Source organism: Ptychodera flava, chromosome 19 (assembly GCF_041260155.1).
Source record: "Ptychodera flava strain L36383 chromosome 19, AS_Pfla_20210202, whole genome shotgun sequence".
Taxonomy (NCBI): Eukaryota; Metazoa; Hemichordata; class Enteropneusta; family Ptychoderidae; genus Ptychodera; species Ptychodera flava.
The window spans coordinates 14,374,301-14,401,806 of NC_091946.1; the positions used below are offsets into that span (position 1 = coordinate 14,374,301).

General features: G+C 37.7%; 2 protein-coding genes across 2 annotated transcripts; both read right to left on the bottom strand.

Moving 5' to 3' along the window:
* Nucleotides 1–7,257: 7,257 nt before the first annotated feature.
* Nucleotides 7,258–9,848, bottom strand: LOC139118241 (uncharacterized). Its single transcript, XM_070681520.1, has 3 exons — nucleotides 9,722–9,848; nucleotides 8,165–8,395; nucleotides 7,258–7,747 (listed from the first exon to the last, which is right to left on the bottom strand). Exons 1-3 carry the CDS (start codon nucleotides 9,796–9,798, stop codon nucleotides 7,468–7,470), a joined length of 588 nt encoding a protein of 195 aa, XP_070537621.1. The 5' UTR covers nucleotides 9,799–9,848; the 3' UTR covers nucleotides 7,258–7,467.
* A 288-nt stretch (nucleotides 9,849–10,136) lies between these two features.
* Nucleotides 10,137–17,124, bottom strand: LOC139119020 (uncharacterized). Its single transcript, XM_070682633.1, has 5 exons — nucleotides 17,065–17,124; nucleotides 11,872–11,958; nucleotides 11,008–11,488; nucleotides 10,742–10,891; nucleotides 10,137–10,438 (listed from the first exon to the last, which is right to left on the bottom strand). The coding sequence occupies exons 1-5, from the start codon at nucleotides 17,122–17,124 to the stop codon at nucleotides 10,137–10,139; spliced, it is 1,080 nt and encodes a 359-aa protein (XP_070538734.1).
* Between the last annotated feature and the right edge of the window lie 10,382 nt (nucleotides 17,125–27,506).

Here is a 27,506-nt window from a genome sequence, read left to right on the forward strand (position 1 = left end):
AAGATACCGTGCAGAAGAGAGTGCTCAATCAGTAAAAGGAGTTTCCTTGGCCTATAAAGTTTGAAAATCTTCACGGTGTAAAAGTGTTCAATACCTGTATGGCAGAGTGATATACAGTAAAAATTGATAACAAGTAGAAAACAGGGCTTAGGCGTTACTCAGAATTTCACGCTACATGTGTTTTCTGTATTACTGTAGTGATCATCAGACGAATGGTTCAACTTATCTTATCTTCGAATGTTTCCTTTGCTTTGCTTCTCTTGTTCCGCTCATGGTTCTGCTTGATCCTGACTCCGTTATGCGTGTTTCCACATAGTGCGCTGATATATTATATATATATATATATATATATATATATATATATATATATATATATATATATATATATATATATATATATATATATATATATATATATATATATATATATATATATATATATATATATTCACATCAAAAACTCCAAACCATAGCACCCACCATCTTAGTATTTGGTGTACAGTGCACCCAGGGGTGAAGAGGTGAAAAAAATTTCCTTCTCAAAAGTACTAGTCTGATAGCTTTGATATCGGGCAAACATGTTCTTATAGATGATCTTAATTTAATATATTGAAATGATGAAATCTTCAGTTATGTATTTTTGCAACTATACTTGCAATTTTAATCAGGTCGACCAGAAGAGGGCTATTTGAAGATTTCCTTCTTCATCAACACACATGTCACAGAAAGTTATTCTCTACATTAATTTTTGACGGAAAAAAAATTACAGAAATAGTCTGCTGCAATGATTTGAAATCTGGTTTGTAAATCCCTGTAAGTGTTCTCTATACATATAATGCCATGTCAGAATGAGACAGACAATTGCAATAGTTTTATATCTACTATAGACAATAGTCTATAGAAGCTATTGGGATGGTTATCCATCCGGCACCGGTCGTCAGTCTGTATGTAAGTACGTCTGTTTGTGAGGATGACCGTCCACTCAAATATCTTGAGAACCACCGTACTTACTGATTTGATATTTGTTGTGTACATGCAAAATATGATCATGAGATTTTTTTTTTGATTTTTTTGATATTGTAAAATAAATGCAAATTAGCGCAAAAAGGCAGTTTTGGTAAAAAATCGTCTGTATAACCGCTGGTCAGACAGCTTTGATATTTGGTATACAGATCCCTATGGGTAATCCAACTTAGACTTGTCCAAATTGTGATGAAGTATGCTAATCTGTATTTTTAAGAACTGTTTGTCATTTTTGGTCAAAAATCTATTTCATCAAAACCGCTTGTCTGACAGCTTTGATATTTGGGGTAAAGGTTAGTAGGGATGATCAAAATATGATTTATCACAATTATGATGAAATCTACAATTTTGTATTTTGGGGGCAATTTTTGCCATTTTTGGTCAGAAAATTGTTCCTCAAATACTAGTTGTCTGATACTTCTGATATTTGGTATACATAATCACTATGGGTTGTCTTAGTGTAATATGTTGAAATTTGATGAAATCTTCTGCAATTTTGTATTATTGCAGCTAATTTTGCCATTTTTGGTCAGACCATCCTGAAATGAGCTATCAAAGATATCTACCTTCTTCACCAACACATGTGTCACAAAAGTTATGTATACACAATACAGCGGAGCTCTGTTGACTTTTAGGTCGCTTATTTTTCAAAACCGCTGGTCAGACAGCCTTATATTTGGTATACAGGTCCCCAGGATGACTTTAGTGAGATAATTTCATACAGTCAGGAAATACTTATTTTGTATCCATGTCTATATTAGCTTCAGTGACATTGGACCTGTTTCGATTTTTCTTCGTTGTTCTCGGTAAAAATTTGTATCTTTACAAGAGCCATTTCCAATGCTGATTTGAAATTTGGTATGAAGGTACCACTAAATGTTAGTACCATCATAACTTATTCAAATTGTGTTGATATGAACAAAGGTCATCAATGCTGTGAAAAGATATTCCTTTTTCTTTTGCCATTTTATACCAAATGCGGTAATGTAGTAAGCATTTGATATGGTAAACTGTATTTGGTGTTGAAATGCAGTAAAAATCATTAGAAAGCACAGCTGAAGGTGATTTAAGCAGGTTTTGTCTCCAACAAATATATTCCAGGATTGTTTTAATGTTAAGAGTATCAAGATTGTTAAGTTTTACACTTCCTGCTATTTCCCCATTGTATCTCTTGTTGACCAGCAAAAGCAGAAAATTTGGCAACGATTACCTATCATACCAAAATAAGGTAGCTGTACAGATGCGCTCACCTTTATGGCTGGGAGACATCAAATGTTCTTGGAAATGTGTTTTAGCACATCCGTATTCGTACATGAATCAGCCGATATTCCCTTTAAACATTTTACTAGTCGGTTATAGAAGAAGTCACAAATCATCAGCAGTTCTAGTTTAATTTAAATATTTCTTGTGATGTTCTGGATTTATCAAACATTTCAAATAACTCACTGGAATGTTGAATTCATTATCAATGCAAATAAATGTGTATGAATGTATTTAAATGTAATTTATGCATGTCACTTTCTTTTTTTACCACAAAGCAAAGTCACTCTCACAGATATCCATATTGTCACTCAGTGATGATGATTCTTATATCAAGTGTTTGAAAAAATCAACTGAGTATAACTGATAGCATTGGAACAGACCAGTTCATCTTGTGAAGTGTTGGCAAACAATTGTTGAGATTTGGAACGGAGTAAAATCAGCAGCAGTGTTGAAGCAGATCAGTCAACTTTGTGAAGCATTCCCAACGATCAACAATCGTTGAGATTTGTACCTCAGTACTATCAATAGCGTTGGAACAGACCAGCTCACTTTTTGAAATTGGCAATTTCTGAACAATCGTTGACAATCTGAATCAACATGCTCTTAAAATGAAATTTTCTATCATACACCGCAAGTAATGCTGATCACATATATGTTGTAAGGACTTTTACTTGGAAAAAATGAATTTCATATGCAGTAATTTCTCAGGTCACATTTTTCATTAGAAAATGGTAAATGGCCATATCTGTATCAAGATGAACTCTCTTTTTTCAAAGAAAAAGTGAAAAATGAAACAACATTAATTTGGAATAGGATTTTCAAGCACTTTTCTCTGAAAGTTTGAAAAGAAAAAAATTGATTCCATGATTTTTAAGGAAAAAACCCATTTCACCTCTACTTTTCGTAAAGTGGGAACTCTTTTTCGTTCTGTTTTCAATTGAATTGTATACGGCAGCAGCAAGTTTTCCCGGAGAATTAGATGAAGTCGAACCTATTTTTTTGAAAAAAATTGACGCAGTGAAAAACTTCGTGTGTCCTCAGAGAATTCAAGTAACGAACAGCTTTGATATGGCGGTAGGTTTTACTGTATAGTAAACTTTTTTTGCCATAGGTCGTTCGATTTGTTTATTTCGGTGGTAAGAAGTCTTTTGGAGAAAGCAACGAAAACTTTTTTCACTTGTTTAAATCATCGTGTTGCTGGTTAAAATCTCGACAAAATTTCTTCGTAATGTTACCAAAGTATACCTAAAATCTAAATACGTTTCAGTATGACAGCGAGCACATACGTTTATGAGCCAAATATGGAAAAGAAAGGGATCAGTTATGACCAAGGGTGAATGCAAAGAGCAAGTAGGGCCTATAAAACGTTTCTAAACCGTTCCTTTTACACCAGTTTATATTATAATTTTCATCGATACAATGTTGTCGTCGTCAAAGAGAGACAAAACACGGAAGTTTTCTGTACTGAATTTAGAGAAAGTATGCTGGATTTCACCAAATCTGTTAAAAAGACAATTTTCTAAACACTGCATGGGTCGGCCTAGATGCCAGGTGTGTGATGAATGTACCCACATCTTTGTCACACAGAAGTCATTTCTTTGCAGACACCTGAGTTACTTACTGCCTTAAATAGAAAGGATGATTAACAATCGGCAATTAACGCATTGACACATATTGGCCCACTTCCGTACGTGGTCCTTTCCTTCAACATTTTCAATACTTTACGCACTGCAGTTATACAAATTTAGTCCTGTTTAGCCCGAGTTTAATACACAGAACGAAGTTTGATATATATTTTGTTGAAGTTCTTTTCATGGGAAAGCTTGCAGTTTTCAGTTTTCAGTTTCGTTCGCCAAGTCAACCTCATATCTTAGTATCCCTGAATGGCGGAGACATTTGACCATATAGCAGTGTTTGTTTTCTAGTTTTTAAGGAACACTTTTCTCGCCTACAGATTTTTTATTTAGGGACCACATTCTCATATGAGTTATTTTTGGCATTGGTATCATAACGGACAGAAATACGTCATGTTATCAAACTTGGTTGTCCGCAGGAGCTACCACAGTAGCTCCGTTGTCAGTTTTCAAATAAAAGTAACTCCCCGCTGTATGGAAACTCATTTAGAAGCGATTATTATCGTGTATTATACGTCGATAATTAGAAATCGTCTTTTTCGGCAGAATGCATCTTACCATGATCTTATTCATCGTGTTCCCAAGGTTACGGCGTGCGACTGAGAAGGGGAGTTGGCAAATGTTTACCTGGATCGCAGCACAGACTGTGGTTATAGCAAAAAAGGGGTCTCTAAGACATTATATATTATGCCGTAGAAAAACTAAAAATATGTGCTTACCAGGTCTTCAGTTTTTTTCTGTTTGCGAAGTAATCGTCGCGGACACATTATAAGCTTAGTGTCTGACTATACTGATCTGATCGGTCCCTTTTTAGCAATTTGCTACATGATTCTCTACAAATACGCGTCGCTGTTTTCAGTAAACAGAACGTCGTTCGAGGAAACCAGGAATCATAACATTTTTCTCTTGACACTTTTGATTATATAGTTTTGATCATGAATGACTTTTTTTGGCACAAAGTCGTCCATGTAGCCGACAATGAGATGCTAATGATATGCGTAGTGTAACTCCTTGACTAACTTTCAGCTGGTTGCTCACTCTCTACTATTTTTTAGTATTTTATACAAAGTCACAGACTTGTTCTACCTGCAACTTAAAACTGATAGTGATTTTGTAGCTCACTCTTTACTATTTTTCGTACTATTTGATAGCCGGTATCAGAGAGTTCGTGTTCGTGTCGGCTATATAGACGATCTGCCTTTTTTTCTTGATCTTGAATTATCTCTCTGTGAACGTTTTTGATCGTGCCAGTGATTTTTCAAAGTGTAGTTTACTGGTATTTTTGAACGACGCTTTTCTAGATTACAAAACTCCAGAAATATCTCAACGGGTCACATCTTTTTGAATATTTTCGTGTCTTGAAAGGTAGAACTCATTAAATAATATTGCCATCTTATATCATTTATTGAAACTCGTAACCGCATTCAACCATTTATTCGAGCACTGGCCACCAACAAATATGAATGACTAAGCCGAAAGTCAGTGCAAATCTAACAAACACAAATGCAATATAAAGGAAGATTTGCAATGGTCAGATCCCCTCAAGTTTGACACTGCAAGGATAAATTACGATCAGTAAATGTTACTGGCAGTCAGAGTGCCAATAAGTTAATAACTCGTTTTGAACAATTTGTCTGCATGGAAGATCTGCAAGTCTTAGGTGTGCAAAAGAATGATTTCGCTGACGTTTCTCTAATTAGCTAACCGTTATTACTAATTTTGCTGATGCTATTACCTTCGTTTTCCAGAAACAGGTATAAAAACATATGTTTATGCTACTTTATAGGGTGTTTTCAGTCACCATGATGATGGCACTGAATATGAAGAGGACACACTTTTAGATTACATGTGTGTAGTCGATTGGAAGGAGGTAACTCCAACACCAGTACCAGTGCAGACAACAATGAACGGGAAAAAGTTAGTGGCTAAAATGAAGCGGGACTACATAAGTTTTGTCAGCGATGGACGCGTCACCCCTCTGAACATATGTATCAGCGAGCCCCCCATCATGACATCAGCGCCACAGTCAAGACCGGTGTCGACGGCTAAGCCACCAAGACCAAGCACAACATCCTCCTCAACTCGTAATCCAGCTGGCAACTCCCATTCCGCAGTGCCCACACACATATCCAGCAACCAGAACAGGCAAACCAGGAATGAAGTCATTCCACAAGAACTCGAAGACGAACAAAAGTTATTTACAGAGCAGTTTCAGCTGAAAGGTTGTAACCTCAGAGACTCATGTCAGAGAACTTTGAAACTGTGCAGGCAACTGCAGATGAAAAAAGAGGAATTTGAAGTAAGGGTTGCCAGGGATCTTAAAAATTCAGCAGATGCCAATGCACTGAAATTTGAAGCACATATACAGGGTAGTTGGAGCCTCCTTGGATTTGTAGGTGTGGAAAAAATTCCTAAAGTACAGACAGCTCTGCTAAATAATGAAATTGTTTAAATTGAATTAACAAAACCCAAATTTCAAGTAACAACATATGCGCCTAGATATTTTGCTTTTGCTTTGGTTACAAAACGTGGGAAGTGGCTGAAAGATGACCCATCAAATAGATACTGCATTCCATCCCGTTCATTGTAAATATAGTTTTTAGCTCTACTGTCAATGATGCAGCTTATCAAATTTCCTTGTCTTCCATCATCTATCTGTCAACAATTGCCTCTCTGAAACCACATATCTAATTACTTTGAAATTTGATGTACAGTTCACTTCGGGTGACCTCAGCTTTTTTCAAAATGTGGTGAAAACCAGAAATTTATGTTTTTTAGTCAATCTATTTAAATTGTGGTCAGAACATCTTTAACACAGCAATTCAGACAGCTTTAATATTTGGGATAGGTCCCTTGGGTTGACCTATATCAGATTTATTGATATTGTGTAGAGATATGCAAATTTGTATTTAACGGCAATTTTTGTCATTTTTGGTCAAAAGTGTATTTCACTGAAACTCTTTGTCTGGCAGCTTTGATATTTGATGTACAGGTTCATTGGGATGATCAAAATGTGATATATTACAATTACAATAATAAATTCATAATTTTGTATTTTTGGGCAACTTTTTGCTTTTGATCAAAAAAATTGTTTCACAAAAAACTGCTCAGCTACGGTTGATGTTCTCAGTGATGATGTTAATGTGATACATGTAAATGATGATTTAATTTTCCATTGTAATTGTGTATTTTTGCAGCTATTTTTGACATATTTTGTAAGGCCACTTAAATGAGTTATCAAAGATTGCCAGCTTTTTTATCAACATGTGTCAAAAATAGTTATTCTTAACATTACAAAGCAAGGCTGTGTCGGCCGTTATGTCACTTGTTTTTAGTTTTGATCTATTCTACTACAGAATTTGAAAGGAAAGTTACATTTCTTTTCCAGAAATTCACGCTACATATTTCACACTATTAATGTACATATTTATTTCCTTTGATTTTTTCACACAAAAATAAATGAACAATATATTACAATTGTGTCTTTTTGACCATGTTATTGTGTAGCAACTTGTTGTTGGGCTACATTTGTCAGTGTTCTGGAGTTTCAATAATCATGTTCCCCTGTTCTCTCATAGCCTGGTGGTGGGGGCAAATCAACAGCTGTCCGATGAAATCTTGCCCTTACAGATAGATGGTTACGAACAGGTAGTTGGGCTCTTCCAGCAGCAAAAATGGACCCATCTTCTCTATAACGCATTTGTACTTGGTGTAACCGAGGTGTTTCATCACTCTCATCAAAGTTTGGTTCATTCTCATCTCTGTAGTGGCTGCTTGCAGTGAAATAATAAAATGGCAAGTCTGGTCTCGACTTTTTACAGAATTCACTGGAAATCAATGACCAAAAAATACAGCATAAGCATAGAAGAACATTCTGCATTGCTTTATTACATAAAGTTAGTAAATAGTACTGGTCATTAAATTTTAAAGAATTTCTACACCTTGAACTAAGCTTTTTCATGCATAACTAGTGTCATAAACACAAAACATTGTAATGGTTATAAACAACTCCCATTCATTCCATCATTTGGTTTGCAGATTATGAAAATCACAGATCTTACATAACACAAAATTCAAACTCTTTCACACAGCAACATAATGTTTTCATTCAGTGCTTGCTATCTTACAGATGATAAAAGTTGCCATTCATGGCCCTAACACTAATCCAAATACATATTTAAGTTACACCATGGTTTTGCCTCATTCAAAATTAGTCAAGCTGTTTTGACATAAGGCAGACATACCTGCACATGGATCTCCAGCAGCACTTGAACTGTTTGTGTGTGAATGAATCACCCAGCTTTTTACGGAGCAGACTGAAGAAGCATTCCACATCATCAGTTGTACCAGCACGAGGATGCTCTTGCGGGAGGTTACTTGTAGCAATCTGTCGCCTCCTAAATTCCTGGGACTCAATATTTGTTACCACTGCAATGATGGTTTCTCGAGAAAATCCCTTTATACCTTGCAATGGTCTGAAAGGAATTAGAAAAAAATATTCATATTTAAACTACAAAACATAAAAATACCCCAATTATACGGTGTCGCTCAAATTTGATCAGAATTGATACATACCAAAGATCAACAATAAGTGTTATTTCTATCTGTTCAGTGCAGGAAAATTATACGTTGATGTTATGACAATTTCTGCACTGTACAACCAGAAAAAACAACGAGAAATATTTAAACCAGAAAATTAAGAATGACAAAAGTAAATTAAATCTGAAACTTTAGGTACTGAAGGTCAACTTTAGCAACATGCATAGCAGAGAATCTTTCTACCATGGATGTACAAAAATAGACATCCATATGGTTTAAGCAGATCTGTTAATATGTCACAGTTCATAAACAATGACAGGAAATGATCAATTAGCTGTTTCAGTTACTGCTACCACTCCCAAACATAATAGGTACCCTGCATACAAATAGGTTAAAGGTCAAAATCCTCTTATTCAGATGTGTAGGCTGATTCAGTTCACTGCCACTACTCCTGCACACTTGCAGTATTTCCCTTTTTCTTACGTCATTTGCACATTTTTGACACTGATGTGTTCATTTGAACAAATTCACATCTCAACCCCTACATCTACCTGTACACCAAATACTGAGATGGTAGCTTTGGTGGTATGGGAGCCTTTGTGTGTGACGGACATACATCCACACATACCCACAAATATACAGACATACAGACATGCAAATCAGATGCAAATGAACTGATTCAGCTTATTCGATAACCTCACATTGGTACACCAAATGTGAGCTAAAAACATATTACACATTATATAACTGTCTGATACAATTCAAACCCACAACATATGGTTTCAAACCATCTAGTCATAGAATTCATGCTCAGAATGACTGAGCTACACAGTAATCCCTTGACCTGTCACAAATGTTTTTGTTTTAGTCTCACTGTTTTCTGTGTTAAAGTTGGACCTCTTTACTGGAAACTATGGTGAAAGGGTTAAAAAAATTGTTGGATTGTTCAGTCTTATTCCAGGTGTATTATCCGTTACATAATTGGGCCTGAAATTTCATACACGCTAACATCATTCTTGACCCAATTACACTGTGGGTCATTGTCTACGACAGTAAAACCTAACATAGCATCAATGATTTGGTGAGCAGCCAAAACAATCACCTTGTGTTTCAACTGTCACCATGCATCTTGTGCATCCACAATCATGACATTGTTTCAAATACAATTTTTATAAGGAGAGTCACACTTTTATCTAGCCTGAAAGTAACAATTACACAATGAAAAACCTTAACCTTGCATACTTAACTGGTTTCTTATTTACCTGTTAATATCAACAGTGGCAAAGTCATATACATCTCTGTACAATGGCATTAGCTCTTCCAATATCAGATTCAGCATGTTGTAATTATATTTCTGGCGCTGCAACTGTGACAAGCCTCGACCATCACTGGCTTCATGCCAACCTGCTACAACTCTTACATAATGAGCCGTTTCTTCATACCCTTGTTCTTCCATAAAGTTGGCCACTGGATATGACAGCAATCTCTCTGCATCCTCAACAGACTATTTCCTCAGACCCTTGAAAGCTGGATATGTCAACCCTGTACGGCTGTCTTCCAAGGTTTCCTTAAAGGCTTGTAGGTTGATATCATCTGGTCCTCCGGATCTGGTGTGTTGGGAATTCGCTTTAGGATGTGGTTATGATCTTCCCTGTTGTGAAAAAATCCTTTGTGTCTTCATCCAATACTGGAATATATGCATAAGTATGAAAACTGCTCTGCGGTGCTGTGGGCTGATACCAAGGCTTTGAACTCGAACTGTGCAAAAATAGACCTCAACAGGTCTGTCTGACTTTCTGGGGTCTTGGCCCTCCATGGATAGGGTGCATAATCTTCATGAGGAAACTGCCCCTGGCGAATGTGCAGTAAGACATCTCTCATGGACCATCCTCTGGCAAGCAGCTCATCAACACGTGCAATCGTAGACTGCGGTATTGCAGGATTATGTCTCTCAGTGACATGTATACCCTCATTGTTCACTGTAACCAATGGAAAATTGCTGATAATAATTATCCATTCAAAACAACACCACACACAAAAAAACACTAAATTTCTTTTTCGATCATTTGGGTTTGGGGTAACATACTTGTGCGTTACCAAAGTTACTTTTGTGGTCATTCAGAGACCTACAGAAAGCTAAATATGTGTCTTACGAGAAAAAATGACGAGTCAATATGTGTTCTGAAGTGTATCTTAAACCACATTTTTAGTAAAGTTATGTTTGGATTTATTGATGCACATCACACTCTTTTGGCCATGGAGAAAAATAAGACTTTACCTACCTCTCCTAGTTAGCAGCATTTCTAGCAGTGTCTTGGGATGCAATCTGGAAACCTTGTCCTTAGCCATCATTCTCAGCTTAAACACTGACGTCGGTTTCCCACTAATACTGTTATAGCGGCAACTATTGAATTCACCATCTGTTACACTACCTAGAAGACATAGTAATAGTTCTTCCATCAAATAAAATACAAAAAAGTTAAAGCAAAATACACATAATTGGGTTGAACTTTAATCAGGAATATCAATGTTTTCTGACTTCACATACCTATTGGTTTCAATCCAGCTTTCACAATTTCTTTCTTCACTTCGTCCATCAATCTCTGATATGTACTGTCCTTCAAAGAGTCATACAGGATATAACGTACTGGTAGTGCATAAGGCTTTGTCTGTCGCTGCTCATCAGCTACCATGAATACCAATACATGAGAGGCTGCTGTTCTCTTCTTCTTGTACAAATTTCTTAGGTATTCAAGCATTTCATTGAGTTCAGCGTGAATAGCAGCTATGACATGATTTGGACTGCGTTGAGCATCTTCATTAATTTCCTGTAAATAGCATGCACAGACATCTATGTATTCATCACAGATTTGGTGCAGCATAGTGTACTCATGTACCTCCCATGAGAGTCTCATCAATGTGCTTTCAGGTGTGTTGTTGTCCCCCTGCTTTTTGTTGAATTTCGCCACTGCTGCTTTTTGTCCCTCTCTGAGGAATACCCTGTCATCTTGTAAGTCTTCATGCCACCTCTGAAGGGAACCCACATTGCCATTAACTGTTTTGACAATCTACTTCAACCGGTTACGCCTGTCATTATAGTCACGGTACAGAGCTGCAAGGTTCCCATCACAAATGTCAACATCACCATGCCAAAGCTACCTTTTGGATTCCTGCAATACAGGATGCATGTCTGTCCCATCTGCTTTAATCCACAGTCTTGTTCCTGGTGATATTTGTTTCAATTGTTGCAAAGCAAATGTCTGAAAGTTAAGAAAAAACCACACAATTTACGTTATTATCTTTATGTAGTCTTGTTAAAATTTCAATGTTGATTGAAATAGGTTGGGGTATCAGCTATTATAAATATCATGCACATCAGGCGTCAAATGAAAGAATGTATTAATGTGTTTACCTGTATTGAGGTGTCAGCTTTAAACTCATTCTCTTCAGCTCTGACTCTAAGTCTTCGTGTACTCACAGATGGTATATTCACTCTTGCCTTTAGAAAAAAATAGCGTCAATGATGACACTGTGCTCCTCAGTGCATTTAGCGGTAGGGATGCAAGGAGAGAGGTTTGGGGAATGTTGCTGAGAAAGATGCAAAGAAAGGGTTGAAATGTGAAACTGTAATAAAACCTATTGTTTTTTTAAGCAGTGAGCGTCCAGCTTGGTAAACATGCCATCTTGTACATGAAGGCAAAAAACATAATTTTCACATGTCCACCAAACTTGGAATTTGCATAGATGTACATAGATCATCCAAATTGATTTATCTGCAAGATTTTGTATGTTCCTTGCTACAAAATTCTGACCCAATTGAATTATAACAGGAAAACATGCACGCATGATTGGACAGTGTGGACTGTGTATTGCATGCACTACATCTGCCGTGATGATGGATTGCCAGACGACCACACTGCATCAAAGAACTGTAGTTTAAAATGAAAATATAATTCTAAACAAGTCTAACAAGTCATTGACAATGACATAGTAATAGGAGTATTAGTCTTGATGGGGCAGGGAAATGTGGTCATTAAGAAGTATCACTGGATTGATATGTTGAGATCTATGGGCACATAGGTCTATGTCGTTGTTTCCAATTTGAAGCACATGAGGCATGTCTAAGTTATGGTTCTAAATTCGGAAAAAAGATCAGACTTGTAGCTGTATTGGCCAGCCAAGAAATACATATGCGCATAATAAATGAGGTACAAGATGTGACATCTTAAGGTCTAATATCCTATCAAAATTGAAGGGTATAGAACTTGTGGTTACTGAGATATGCATATATATGTATAATCAAGGTCAAAGGTCATTGAGGTCACGTGACATTTAAAAAAAATGTATTGCTAATTAATCCCTATATGCCAAAAATCAGACCTCTACCTCTATTCGCTTGCCAAGAATTAGATATGTGCATAATAAATGTGTGTTGTCATAAGGTCTCCCATCCTACTAAATATAAAGGACATAGCACTTGTGGTACTTATTTATTGACATAAACGTATATTTTAGGTAAAAAATCAAGTTCACATGACATTTTGTCAAAAAATTTCTATGCTATAGTTATCCCTATATACGAAAAATCAGACATCCAGCTCTATTGGCTTGCTCAGAATAAGATATGCACATAATTAATGAGGTACAGTATGTGGCGTCATAAGGTCTCCCATCATACCAGATATGAAGGGTGTGGCACTTGTGGTTACTGAGTTATGGACAAATATGTATATTTGAGGTCAAAGGTCATTGAGGTCACGTGACATTTTGTATAAAAAATTGTATTGCTAAGTTATCCCTATATACCAAAAATCAGACCTCTAGCTCTATTGGCTCGCTCAAAATTAGATATGTGCATAATTAATGAGGTAGAATATGTGGCGTCATCCCATCATACCATATATGAAGGGTGTAGCACTTGTGGTTACTGAGTTATGGACAAATACGTATATTTGAGGTCAACGGTCACCAAGGTCATGTGACATTTTGTCAAAATGTCTGAGATATCTGTTTGAAAGGATGGACGAACGGATGGACGAACAGACACAATGACCCGGACACCATGACCAATCTATAAGCCCCCTGGACTTCATCCATGGGAACTAAAAACTGTGTCACTGCATCCTTTTTGCACTAGAATACGATGAGAAACTAAATTTTTATTTTTCTTGGCCTTATACATGGGCGTCTACGGAGAACTGACTTATACATGGGAGTCTATGGAGAACTGACTTATACATGGGAGTCTATGGAGAACTGCCTTTACATGGTAGTCTATGGAGGACTGCCTTATACATGGGAGTCTATGGAGAACTGCCTTATACATGGGAGTCTAAGGAGGTGTAAACTAAAAAGTCCTCCAAGTCTAACACGGCCAAATTTGATCGCATTGTGAAACAAATCGACGTGCATCTGTATGGGGTAGGGTACTATCCTTGTGCAAAGTTTGAAAGAAATTGACCAGGGCATGTCTGCGTGAACGCACGGACGGACGTACGCACGCACGCATGGACAGACGGACATGACCCAATCTATAAGTCCCCCAAGACTTCATCCGTGGGGACTGACAAACTTTCTTCGTGTCATTGATAGCCTTGATTTTCTTTGGATATTGAATGGACACATTTATTAAAGACGTCACTTTAGCTTGTCATTGACAGTGAAATGATTTTTTGCAGAAACTTGATCGGTCCAGCCAAGTACACATGCTTACTCATAACAGCTGGACTGTGATGATGACCACATTGTTTTGTGATATTCCAATACAAAATTAAAATAATTTTATTAATATGTCGCATTGACTATAAAGTTGCAAATGTTTCCTTGGGTGTTGAAACATGCTAGCATAGTATACGTGTTACAAATCAACACACCAAACAGCAATGTTCATGTAAGAACAACCTGCTTGATTTCCATGGACTTTCTGGTCCGCCCATCACACTGTTATGTCTGTTTCCCCTCTAGTTTCCAAAAATTCTTAGTAAATTTACAAATTCAGTCTCAAAAGTTTTGAGTAAATTTCAAAATTGATTGTATTAATTAAATTGTCAGTTATTAACAAATTCCTTTCGATGCCAATACAGCTCATCTCAGAACCGGACATACTTATATACACACAAGATTTTGCAACACCCTGACAATTAAATAATCTTCAACAGCACTGATTTACATTTAAAAATTATTCTATGTGAAGTAATTCTCCAATTGCAGATACTATGACAGAACTTAGAGTTCAGCACTGCCAAGATATGAGTATAGCACACTGAATTTTGAACCAGAGTTATGAAAATGACTGAACTGTGTCACAATAAGTTTCTTTTTATTAAATTAAATCAATCGTTTCATTTTTTTCTAAGATTGTAGAGACTAAGGGTTAAGGATATTAGTAACTTTAAACCAGGAAAAAATACCAATAAGTGGAAAGGATCAAAAGAAATCAACTTATTTATTTATTTACATATTACAAAACCAGAAAGTAACACATAATTCTAATTTAAGTGATTTAAGGCTACTTTTACAAGCTTACTTGTCAATGTTTGATGATGGAAAGAAACACAAAATATAACTAACTTAAACAATAATTATAAAAACCCACGAATAAACCTCAAAAGCAACAAAATTCCAAGCATAACATTACACGATGGTTCAGAATGTTCATTTACAAAGTTCACTCAAAATGTACTTTGAAAACGATAGTATTTTGACAGCTGTTACCGCGGCTACTTACTATAAAAAGTCTGTTGAAAAAGAGTACTAAATATCGTTGTTTTTCAGGTCAACAAGCGATTGACTCAAAAACGTGTGTCATAAAACAGTAAAACCACAACTGATAAAATAAGTAATTTTTCTCAAGAGTAACTTGAAACGCCTCGCCTGAAAGAAAATTTCATCCCGTTTCACAGAAACTGACTGTGTATTCGAGCGCCACAGCAATGAACGAACGGTCGGGGAATCCCCACGAAAATCGCTCACACTACGTACTCGTCCAAAACATTGATTATTCACTTTTTAGCTGCATGATTCACTTGCCAAAAATATTTTTATTTTGTAGATAATAATTGAATTTCTCAGTTTTTTTATTTCGTTTGTTAATGAAAAGTCATTTTAATGTTTTTAGATGCCTTGAAAATTTCAAACCCGCTAAAAAGCGACTATTTGGCCAAAATTCAAACGAAAAACACGAAAACCAAGCTCGAATCATGGGCTATTTCTGTAAGAATACTCTCATTTTCTACTCTCGCCGATGCACGATTTTTGCATCGAAATTTTTCACTCATTTTCGTTGGTATGACTTTGAAACTCCAGGAAGCGATTAAGAAGAAAGGGTTACCTTGAATTATTGAGGTTTTTGCTGATAATTTGCCAAATTAAATGAGAAAAAACACTACGAAAATTTCCACACGCTTACACACTGAGTGTTTCAGAGGCCTTTCATGTTCGTGTGGTACAACATGTGATCATGGAGCCTCGGAGGTAGTAGGAGACTGAGGTTTCTTGCACGGTCGCGCCGATGAAATGGGAAGCTGAAATTTTCGCTCGTAATTTTGCAAACGAAATCGTAAATCCACTCAAAACTTCGTATTTTTTTTACATATTTGAAACCCATGAGGAACATAATTCATTCTCCCCTGCACAGTAAAAAAAGAGATCGAAACGACATGCATGTCAGACAAAGACCAAACGCACACAAGATGTCCATCCACATCCACCAATCTCGTAATTTGCACTGACAGAACAAAAACAATTTGATCGAGCATGGACGTTCTAATGTAAATGCATCCTTGTCTATCGCATTTTCATGTAAGCCAATACACTCACACGTACGCTCTAAGTTCAATTATATGTCAATCCAACACGATACTATTTTCGCTGATAGTGAGTGTGCAGCGTGAATGGTATGCTATAGTCGTTAGATAACACTGATCACGTGGTGTGACAAAATAGTTTTACGGAAGTGGTGATCACGTGGTGTGACAAAATAGTTTTACGGAAGTTGTTGACGGAAATGACGTCAACTTTGCCTCTCCCAACTCTATAAGCTACCTCAGTTACGTAACTTCGTCGCTAAAAAATCAGTTTAAAAATGTTTTATCCATAAAAGATTACATTTTATCCATATTGAAGAAAAGTGCAATGCATTATGAAGCAAATTCCTGTCTTGCTTTTGTTTATAGCAGCACAAACATCTGACTGCATTATTGCATTGTGAACAAGTCAGTGTGTTGACATATGTAAGTTTCTGTTTTGAAATCATTATTTGTTGGTACCACACTCCAATTAATTTCCAGGTTTCACCTACTAATACTTACATTCTGAGTGTGATAGTCCCTATTTGATACACCATTCCAACAGGGCCCTCGGTACAGCTGTACGAACCGTTCACCAAAATTTGCATACATGGTATCCAACCACTGCAGATAAATTTCCGGACACTTTACCTGAAAGAACAAAATTTATAATACGCTTTTGTTTAAAAAAAATAGAAAAATAATAACTTAAACACATTGTCAGCTGAACAGAGTACAACATTTCAGGAGTAGGCAGACTAATCTACACAGTGTATGAAAGAGTACACATATTAATGTCAGTGACTAATGAAATTTACCTGTGATGGAGCTGAACTGTTGAAGAATTTAATGGCATAACAAATCATTGGATATGGCATTCTGTCCAGTGGCATTCGTGGTGATCGATCCATCATCTCTTTGTAAACCAATGGCTTTCAACAACTCATAAGGGATGTTATCTTCGTTTCTTGATTGGAGCAGTGGACAGCTGGACGTAGTCATTTGGAGGGTTGACAACATTACGATGTAGTAATAATGACTGAAAGCTATGCTCTGTAGCTGGCAGTAGGTTCTTCTTCTCTGTTGATGTTACCAGCGACTTTAATACAGATAGCTGGTCACTTGCACTCATTGATGAAAACACTTGCTCAATGACAGCTGATTTTACTTCAGGGGACAGCATGTTCACTACTTCTGGGCTTGTGAGAAGATATAATGGTGGTATGTCTGAATTGTGTACTCTCAGAATCTTTGGGGTTTTAAGTCCATCTGCAAGAGTTGATTGAGATTGCGACTGTGTAGTTGTTGTACCTATGTGATGAAGATCAAGATCAACCTGCAAGATTCCAAACTTCACTTCTGCCTTCTCAAGGGTGCAAAATCTTGCTTTTAGTGAGTTTTCACCTTCTACTGTACGTTGTCTACAAGCACTACCTGCAACAAAATGAACGAAGATTAAAACACTGAATTTACTTTTCTTTTTTTCTTGAGTGGAAGTTTACTATTTACCCACACTGTCACAAATTTTTATTACTTATATGCTTTCCTTACGATCACTCCATATTACACGATTCGTGTTCTCTACTAGGAGGCATTATAACACGCCACATGCTCATTCAGTGTCGCAATTTGCCAGAATACGTCACTTGACGAGAAAATCGATACGTCTAGTCCCCATCGGATCAACAAAAGTGACGTCAGAGGGCATTTTTTGAAAGCTATTTCCCTAGGGAAATAGTTCTGACCAAGTTAGTGCCCGGTCATATGACCGTAGTGTTGTCTGCAGCTTTGCAACAATGGCGGGTGACTAGAACGTGATGTGCAACTGGGATACGTGACAACACATTCTCTAAAACAGATTTTCCAACATTTTCCAACATTCCAACAGCGTAGGAACTTGAACAACTCATCGACGGAAAAGATTAAAGTGCAACTAAGGATGTCGCTAGGTATGCTTAGAATATGTTTTGAAAGAAAGTGGTACCACGTACAATTGAAACTGCTGTCACGGTGGAAACGTCGCCCAGTAAACTTGTCACAATGGATTGTTGCGGTGCAAGATATCAAAACACATTAAAAACTATATATCAATACAACATGAGCAAGTGGTGTGATATAAAACATCTATAGCCTGGTCTCTATTCGGCCTATAGCGCTCGTCTATTACCCCTCGTGGCCGTGTGTTACCAGAAACACATCGCTATACCACTCGGCCTACGGCCACGGGGAATAGCGATGTGTTTCTGCTAACACACGGCCCCTCGGGGTAATAGACGGGCGCTATAGCCCTAATGACCTGGCAATAGGTGTTTAATAATGCATCTTGTAAAAATTTAATGGTGTTAGCAATACAAACAAAATTACACAAAAATCAGTCAGCAAATGTACATAAATATAAACAACTAAAACATACCTGTTCTCCCTTTCAAACCCACTTTATTTACTTCAGCTGCAGCTTCAATCCAAAAAGGACTACTTGCCTTCATATATGGCCATTCGCTGAATTCATGTTCAAGTTTTGATAGACTGATGTGCTCAACAAGTGCTTTTTCTTCATCAACAGTCCACTGACATTTCTTTGACTGCAAATGAATATTACAATGTTGTTATTCCACAGGACAGCACATACGTAATGAAATTTCATAACCAGAAGCTACATACATACATGTTGGTAAACCTTTAACTCACCAGCACACAAAATGACATGGTGATTGCATTCAAACCTACATGACATAGCCTATATAACGTTTAATCAATTTTGAAAAATCATAACTGTATATATAACAATTTTTGTCATACATCATTTATTCTTGTGTATCATTGGACAAATAGTGACTTTATTAGCATTCAACTTTGGGAACCATATGTACATGAAACATGGCCCCGCTTACTGTTAGTAGGTACTATTTTAGTAGGTACAAGCATGGCAAGTTACTTACTGTTTTTATGACTCCAATGGCATGTTTCTTTTTGACTGGTTTTTCTGGAGTAGTTTTGGTGGAGGATGAATGACCATTGAACAGCTGCCGCTTTGTTATTTTTGCAGACATTTTGTAAAAGTTACCATCACCAACTCTACACTACATCTACATATACTACATTTCTTTTTTCCACACAAGCTACATTGTTGTATGACTGTGCATACCTGTCCGGGATACCTGTGAAATACATAATAACAGAAAAATAACATGAAGCACTTCTCACTGATAGTGACAATGTGATGATACCCAATTTTTCTCAAGCCAAACCAACCAGCCAGCCTGTACACATGACTAGCACACCATGATGGTAGAAAAGCCCCTACCCTACATCTCTCTCTTTACCTCCGTGCAGGCGAGGTGATAATGGACGGATCGTGAAGCAGCTATGTACCCCGGCTATGCACTATAAGCAGGGCCTGTGTAAACATTACGTCCAGCATTTGTTTGCACAAAGCTGTCATGAAGCAAAATGATGAACGAAAATAGAGCCCTATAGCTCCTGAACGAGAGGGGTCGATAGGGGTCGATTGGAAGTTTTGATACAATCCCATACTCAATTTTACAATATGACTATTGCTGTCTTTAAAACCCCTAAGATTTACGAGAAAATCGGCCGGTGATAAATACATGCAACTTGACTTTCGGTTCGTTTGTGTAACCGACCAAATTAAAATGGGGAAATACGCCTCTGTTTTGATGTAAAAGCTGTCTATGAATATAACCCAGCTATGCTGGTGAACCTGTGCTCTCCCTGGCCTTTCGAAATTGTTAGTAAATTTACGAATTGGGTTAAAAAAATATAAGTGAGCACAATTATGTTATTCTGAGCCCGCCAATTTTCAACAAGCACTTCTGGTACTCAATAAATGATTTTAAGGGGATAGAAATGATGAATGATTTCATTATAGACAATAGAAAATGAAAAATCCCTTTTTAGTGTTTTTGACAATGAACACTCATATTTTGATACGCATTTTCAAAGATCCATTGAATAATACAGTACATCATGGGTCATGAATGCTTGTAACATTGAAATTTCTTCCTTGTCTCAATAAAGTGTGTAATTTTGGTCAACCGGCCAATGAATGTTATTCAATTACTCGATCTTTATGACACAACATAACATTTTCAAGTATACTGTGACACAAATCATAACTCCCTTTGTGTGTGTAGTCGGTTGTTGATGATTATATATATTAATATATGAAGCGGTCATTAATATTATCAGTGTTTGCACAAGTTTTAGATGCTAGAAAATCTGACCCCTGTTTTTCATATTTGGAAAGCTCTGTTGCTTTGAAAGTATGCATGTCATCAATAGGCACTAGGTGGTGCCTCTATAGTTGCAGTCATTATGCCATGTTCATCTCTAAAATTCTTTTAGAACAACCACTGATCAGAACATTTGGCAGTCTGTGGTTTTGCACAAATTTTGTTTCATCTCAATCAAATTTAAGTACGCAAACTGAGACTGGTGATCCTGCTAATGTTTTCTTAGAGACAGTTACACTTTTAAAACGCTGCAGATGATCGTCATTTATTTTTTTGTCTGGATAAACTTTTTGGTCATGGGACTGTGCACAGCATTTTCTCTGGATCATAGAAAACTATCAGTATTCATAACATTTCCTGGGACAGTTTCTTGTAAAATATTTGCAAATGACATGGCCCTACCCTGACATCTATCAAAGAGTGAATATACTTTATATGCTTTGACAAATTTATTTAAGTCGGTTTTATAATCCACCTTGTTTCTACGGATTTTCGCAGTGTCCCGATGATCTGGCTGCACCTCGCAACTTGAAGATCACTGTATTGCCCTCGACTGTGTTTTAGATTCTCTGAAAGAAAATAAACATAGTGTCTTTGTTACTGTTGAGTGTTATTTTTGAGTGTCACGTGAATTTTTTTGATATGTTGAATATGCTCTCAAATACACAACGTACTCAAAAAGAAAGCTATACATCCTCGGTAGAAAGTTAGCCAAAGAAAAATATGTGTGTCAGATAACCTACAATTGCAAGAGAAACAGACGTAGATGTTTTCACAATTTTGAAGACTCCAAGTAAATTTTACATATATTTCATGGATATCGGGAACAAAAGAGTGCCTGGATAAAGAAGAGTTCAAACCAGTAAGACTTAGTGTAGAAAATATCAGCCTTGCACTAAATAGTGGATATATTTCGTTAATATGACGGGGTGCTGATCCTTTAATGCGCTCCTTTAAGGTTCTGTGTTAATACCGTTTGTAATATTGGAAAGTTAAAGGGACAAAGTCGGCCATTTTTCATGAATTTTATTTGATGAAAGATACTCCTTATATTGTTTGACATGTTGAAAGATACTGAATGATTTGGTGAACATACGTATATTTGACCCCGGTGTCAGACACGATACATGAAACTATCGCGAAAAGGATTTAATGGTCATGACCATTAATTCATTTTCGCCATGGTTTCATGCAGCGTGTTTGAAACGGGTCTAATATATGTATGGTCACCAATTTATTCAGTTTCTTTCAACATGTCAAACAATAAAAGTAGTATCTTTCATCAAACAAAATTCATGAAAAATGGGCGACTTTAATATCTCTTTATTTTGTTTACTTTATTATTATTATTATTATTATTATTATTATTATTATTAGCTACTGAGATTTAGATAGTTATATGTGTTATAATCTTGACATACTAACCTTTGATATCGTTGTTCAAAAACTCATTGACGAGGTCTAGGGCAATGTTATGACCCTCAGTTGCATTCCAAACCATCTCAGTGCTAGTCTTCCTGGTAAGTATCCGTTGACACCTTATAAAATGAACATGGAGCTACGGTAAACTTTCTGGCAAATGAAAGAGTAAGAAAATCGGAAAGGAGAAAAATACTAACACTTACTGGCCAGTAATCTATGACCTAAGGTCAGGTACTTGTAGTGGTTGTTGGCCCAAAAGTCCAGCATGTCAATTTTCCAATGGGAAATCATCGCCAAGCCGTCATTCTCACTCTCCGCGTCCTTCTCCGCCATATGCAGCAATCCTCTGTATGTTACTGCGAAGGAGTGATTACAAATGTAGTCTTCCTCTTGGTCATTTTGAATATGGGATGTCGATTTACATTCGCTGCAATACCATTTTCCCTCTGAAATTGATCATTATACGCTTTCTTTGTATCGCTCTTAACAACTGAAACGGTTATTGCTATCTTTTAATGACTTTCCACAAATGTTTTTTCGTTTAATAATTGCAACTTCTTGTTCTAATCCTTCAAGCCTGTTGAAACACCTAATATCCAGGTTTTTCAACACAACGGGGGACCCATGAGCGCACATTTTAATTTAGATCCTTCGGTATTACTCGGTGTGCTGATCCAATAATCCCCTTTAAAGTTCCGTGGACCAGCGTTCTATACCCATGATGCTTTGCGAAATCAGCGGCTTCGAGGTACCACCCTAAACGTTTTGCCTATTCTCTAACACAGACCTACTATATCTAGACTCACTTTTCGCTTGTTTTTAGACTCATTCTGTGAGGAAATGTGAGCTACGCTGTAATATTTTTTTATGTCTATATATTTATAACTGCCTGATGCAACAGTCTGCAAATTGCGCAACAATTTTATGGAAATCTGGAAAACGTTTGTGGGATTCGCAATCGTTTACATCTGTGTTCAGTGCGGATGTAGCAAGCATTCCTGATTTTGCAAATTAGGTTTGTGACACCTTCAGGAAATGTCTCCTTCAACTAACGACGGACTAGTGGTGTTCTCTTCTCCGGTCTAATGATTGCCGCCGTGTCGTTTCAAGTTTTACATGTTTGTTAACATGAGCGGGGGTGCCATTTGTCTCCCAGCTAAAGATTTTGCTCAATAAATTTCGTCTGTAGATATTAAAATTCACCCGTATTTTCTGCATGTAATATTTACATGTAGTGCAGTCTCTAAATTCAGAGCCATTTGGAGCCGTTTGGTATTTGTAATTTGTCAGGAGTTTAACCACACGCCCAATAAAGCCTTCCTTGACAAACATGGAGGCTACAATAGAGAAAAAGCATTTCTTAGTTTTTTCGCTATGGTAAGAGTGTCTTACAATTTAATTTGTAGTGATAATGCACTAGCTTGACGGGGACAAAGCTCTCTTATTCTACATAATGGCAAGCAGAAATTCGAATAATGTTCGCGATATACCCAAACGTGTCCAAAAAGATGCTGCAATTTTTAGCATTGTGATTTTTTTGTATTTAATATGAATCCCTAATTACAAACTTTTAACATATTTGCGCCCTTTTTGAACTTACTTTGGATTCTGTAGATGTCTTCTTAGGTGTCTTGTGTGGTTTCAATGGTGTCCTTATTGATTGAAGTCGAGGTTAACTCAATACAGCTCTTGGATATTTCTGTATCAAAAAAGGCAATTTATTTACTTTATCATCATCATCATCATCATTATCAGCGTCGTCGTCATCATTAAGTGCTACTTTGTAAATATTTCATATATTCTTTTACGTGCTATTAATTGTGACACCGAAGTTAGCACTTCCGTGTGATTAAGTTCAGTTTTAAAATACGAAACAATCACGATTCACGTACGTACACGTGTGTAATTAGAATCGTAAATACATGTTTCTCCCCTTACATTCTGCATTTATAGTAGTTTTTCAGATTCTCTCTTTAAGTAAATATAATAATTTCGGTTAACTGAAACATTTTTTAAAGTTAAGAACCTGCAATGAACACATATGTTTGGGGTAAAATAAGGAACTAGACTGATGCTTTGCAGGCATGTAATCGACAGAGGTCGATATTCTATTATATACTGGTCTACCTGTTGTAACTGATACGGAATTACAACTTACGTGTGACAGTGAAGGTGTTCCATATCTCACACTTTTAGTCTTCGGTGTCAAACCAGTAGCCGGTGACCTCAGTCTTTTTTTCAAAATTGTCGGAGTAGCTTGGGCAGCTTTCTCACACAACTCCTCCGCGATAACTTCCATCGATTTCTTAGTCTTGTACAGCCGACAGACGAGGCTGTAGCACTGACTGCAAAGACTTCTTTCGGCTACTGAACAGCTAGATTCTTTGATTGGGGTGATAGAAACTTTAAATAGGGACTCGAGGGCATCCCCGACAGAGATATCTGTGCCCCGACATAGCACACTGATACTTTGCCTTTGAAATCCCCCATTTTTCACGAGGAAGGCATTCCAACAGTAAACACACGCCATTTTCACTGCATGTATGGTGTCTAGGTTGATTGTAAATTTACATGTCAAAGGTAAATTTTCTAAAAGTTAAACAATTTCAATTGTTCTCATGTATCAGTCGAAGTTTTGAGATCAGAGAAATCTTGTTGTATTTGTCTCACTCTCATGCATACAAGAATGGTGTGTTTGTGAAAGAAATTACTACCGAGTCATTGAATTGAGTAAAACACAACTTTATTTAATCGAAATAGGTTCAATGTAGGTGGTTTTAGAATAGTAAAAACGCCGGTGTGCGATTTTAGCGCGTAAATTACGTCACGAGTCAGTAGATGAATTACGTCATTGAGGTCATATTTTAATGAGTTCAGCCATATTCAAATGAGTCTAGTCACATGTCCCGAAGGCGGGATCGAAGGGCAAAAGTTCAGCTATTCGAGCAGAAACCGTTGACGGCTCTCCGAAAAACGGTCCAAAATACATGTTGTCACGGTCAAGATAGTTAGCAGGAGTAGGAGATGAGTCATAGATAGTCAGTGATAAAGTAGGTACAGGTCGATTTATTCAAAGATTAACCCATTTCATTATTTTGCGAGCTAAATCTACGACACCGGTCGGTCTCGTCGTAAACTGCCAACGAAGTCTATGCGTTGGCTCGCAGCGGGACTGTGGGCGATGACCCCAATGACCCGAGCGCGTCCAATACACGCCACAAGTCCCGCTGCGATATCACAGCTAGCTCAGTAGTAGAAGAAGAAATCGTGTAAGTACGAATATTGCAAGACAGTCGCCCAGTAACTAAATTCTTGAGTTTTCAAGCGATGGAACGCGGTACGGCCGTGGCAATTATCGATGCGATAGATAGGGCATTTCAAACAGAAATGAATATGGCAAATGATGAGTGGACGCAATATTTAGTATGCACGGCCACTGACGGTGCGTCGGTAATGGTTGGGGCACGATCTGCGTGACTACGCGAGTGCGTTAGGATGTCAATCATTTAGTCGGTCTTCACTGCACGGCTCATAGATTGGAGCTTTGTTTGAAATCTGCCATGAAACAGTCACCAAGCTACTCGAAAATTGAAGATTTTCTCATTCATATTTTCAAATTTTCTAATAATTCACCGCGTAACTTTGCCGCGCTGAAAGAAGCTGGAAATGCACACATGATAAGGGTGCTGAAACCGAGTAATGTACTAGGCACACGATAGATTGATCATCATAAACGTGCCATTGAGGCAATTATCAGAGACTGGCTCCCTATCGTAACACACATGCAGGACATTGTTACTCCCGGTAGCGACCATACAAACGACTCGAAAAATAAAGCTCAAGGCTTCCTGGCAAATTTGAAGGACTTTTGCTCCATAAATTCCATGTACATATTACTCGATGTATATAGAAATCTTGGCCGTCTGTCGCTCCTATTTCAAAGAAATGACACTTCTTCTGCAAAGTGTCAAGAATGGCATACAACAGGCTATTGACAACTTTCGCGTACTAGCCGAAAATCCAGGGCCGTCCGAGACAGAATTTAATGAAATACTGGCAGCCAATGGTGGCATGAATTTCCACGGTGGAATTATGTTGAATGAAACTCAACGACGACGTGATCAAAATGCCGACCGCCAACTTTCAAAGGTCATGCTTATCAATGCATGCATTGACCAAATTAACACGCGTTAAAATATCGTCCGTTCTTTCGACGATGACCCGATCTTTAGACGCAACGAAAGTGTTTGACCCTAGTAATTGGCCTCAGGATCGCAACGCACTGCGCACGTATGGTGCAGCTCAAATAAATACCTTAGTCACCCACTTCCGCGATTTGCTTCGACGTCAACCTGACTTCAGCGAGGACGACCTTGCTCTCGAATGGACAGGGCTAAAACCCGTCGTTTCCGGAATCATTAATGTGGACCCAAACCAAGGCTCCGTTTTTTAGATATCTGGCAACGATTAATTCGACAGAACTTGGCTGAATTTCATAGCATTCTTCTAATCGTCAAGATCGTACTATTGATCCCAATACATACGAGCGAATGTGAAAGAGGTTTCTCCGTAATGGGCCGAATAAAATCTGATTGGCGTGCAACGTTGAACACAGACACCTTGTCTGATCTGATAAGGATCGCTCTCGACGGACCGCCTCTTGAGGACTGCGACCCTCGACGAGCCTCTGAACGATGGTTTCGTAGTGGTCAACGTCGTCGCCGTCCTTACATTTTACCGTACGGTCAGCGGGAAGATAGTTCAAGTGACGATGAGTAACTCTTGGCGGTTGCACTAGATATTTGTGTAGATACTGGTTGCTGTTAGGGGAAAGTGGGGCAAGTGGGCCGTCGGGGCAAGTGGGCCACTTTCCATTTTACGATAAATTGTCGTTAAAAGCGATCTCCCCGTTTACGGCAAGTTTACGTGCACAGTAACAACCCCTTTTACTGTAGTTTTAAATAGCCTTGGTAGAGGATGCCCTAGGTTTGTTGGCAGTCCTGGGACGAGGTTATTGTTGCTGCCTCGTGTTCACTTATACTCAGCATTGCACTGTAGTGCACAACATTGTTCAAGCAAAAATTTTCCTTACATTACGACAATGGAGACTGGAACGGACTTTAAAAACTGGTGCGAAGAGCAGGGTCTCGTTGAAAGTACCCTAGATAAACTGGGTACTGAGCAGATTACTTCATTGGAAGTCTTAAAAGCGATGGACGTGACCGACATCAACTCACTAAACCTGCCGCTCGGACAATGCTGTTTGCTACGTCAAGCATGGAAGAAAATCACGTGTGAAGCAGCCGGTAAATCTCCAGTCCATGATGCTGACGGGAAGGGTACGGCCCCTCAGGCACCAGTCACAACAAAGAGCCTGGCTGGGATTCGGAACTGAATCGGCTGTTAGAAGTCCTAGGAAACGATGCCTTGAAAACAGTCCTCTCTGATCCAACAACGGCGGCAATGCAACAGCCACAGGAACCGGATGGCGCCAAAGGTGAGCAGAGCAACAAACCCCTACTCATCCCGATTTTGTCACAGCAAAGAGGGAACGATTGACGATACGGACGAAGCTGAACTAGTGA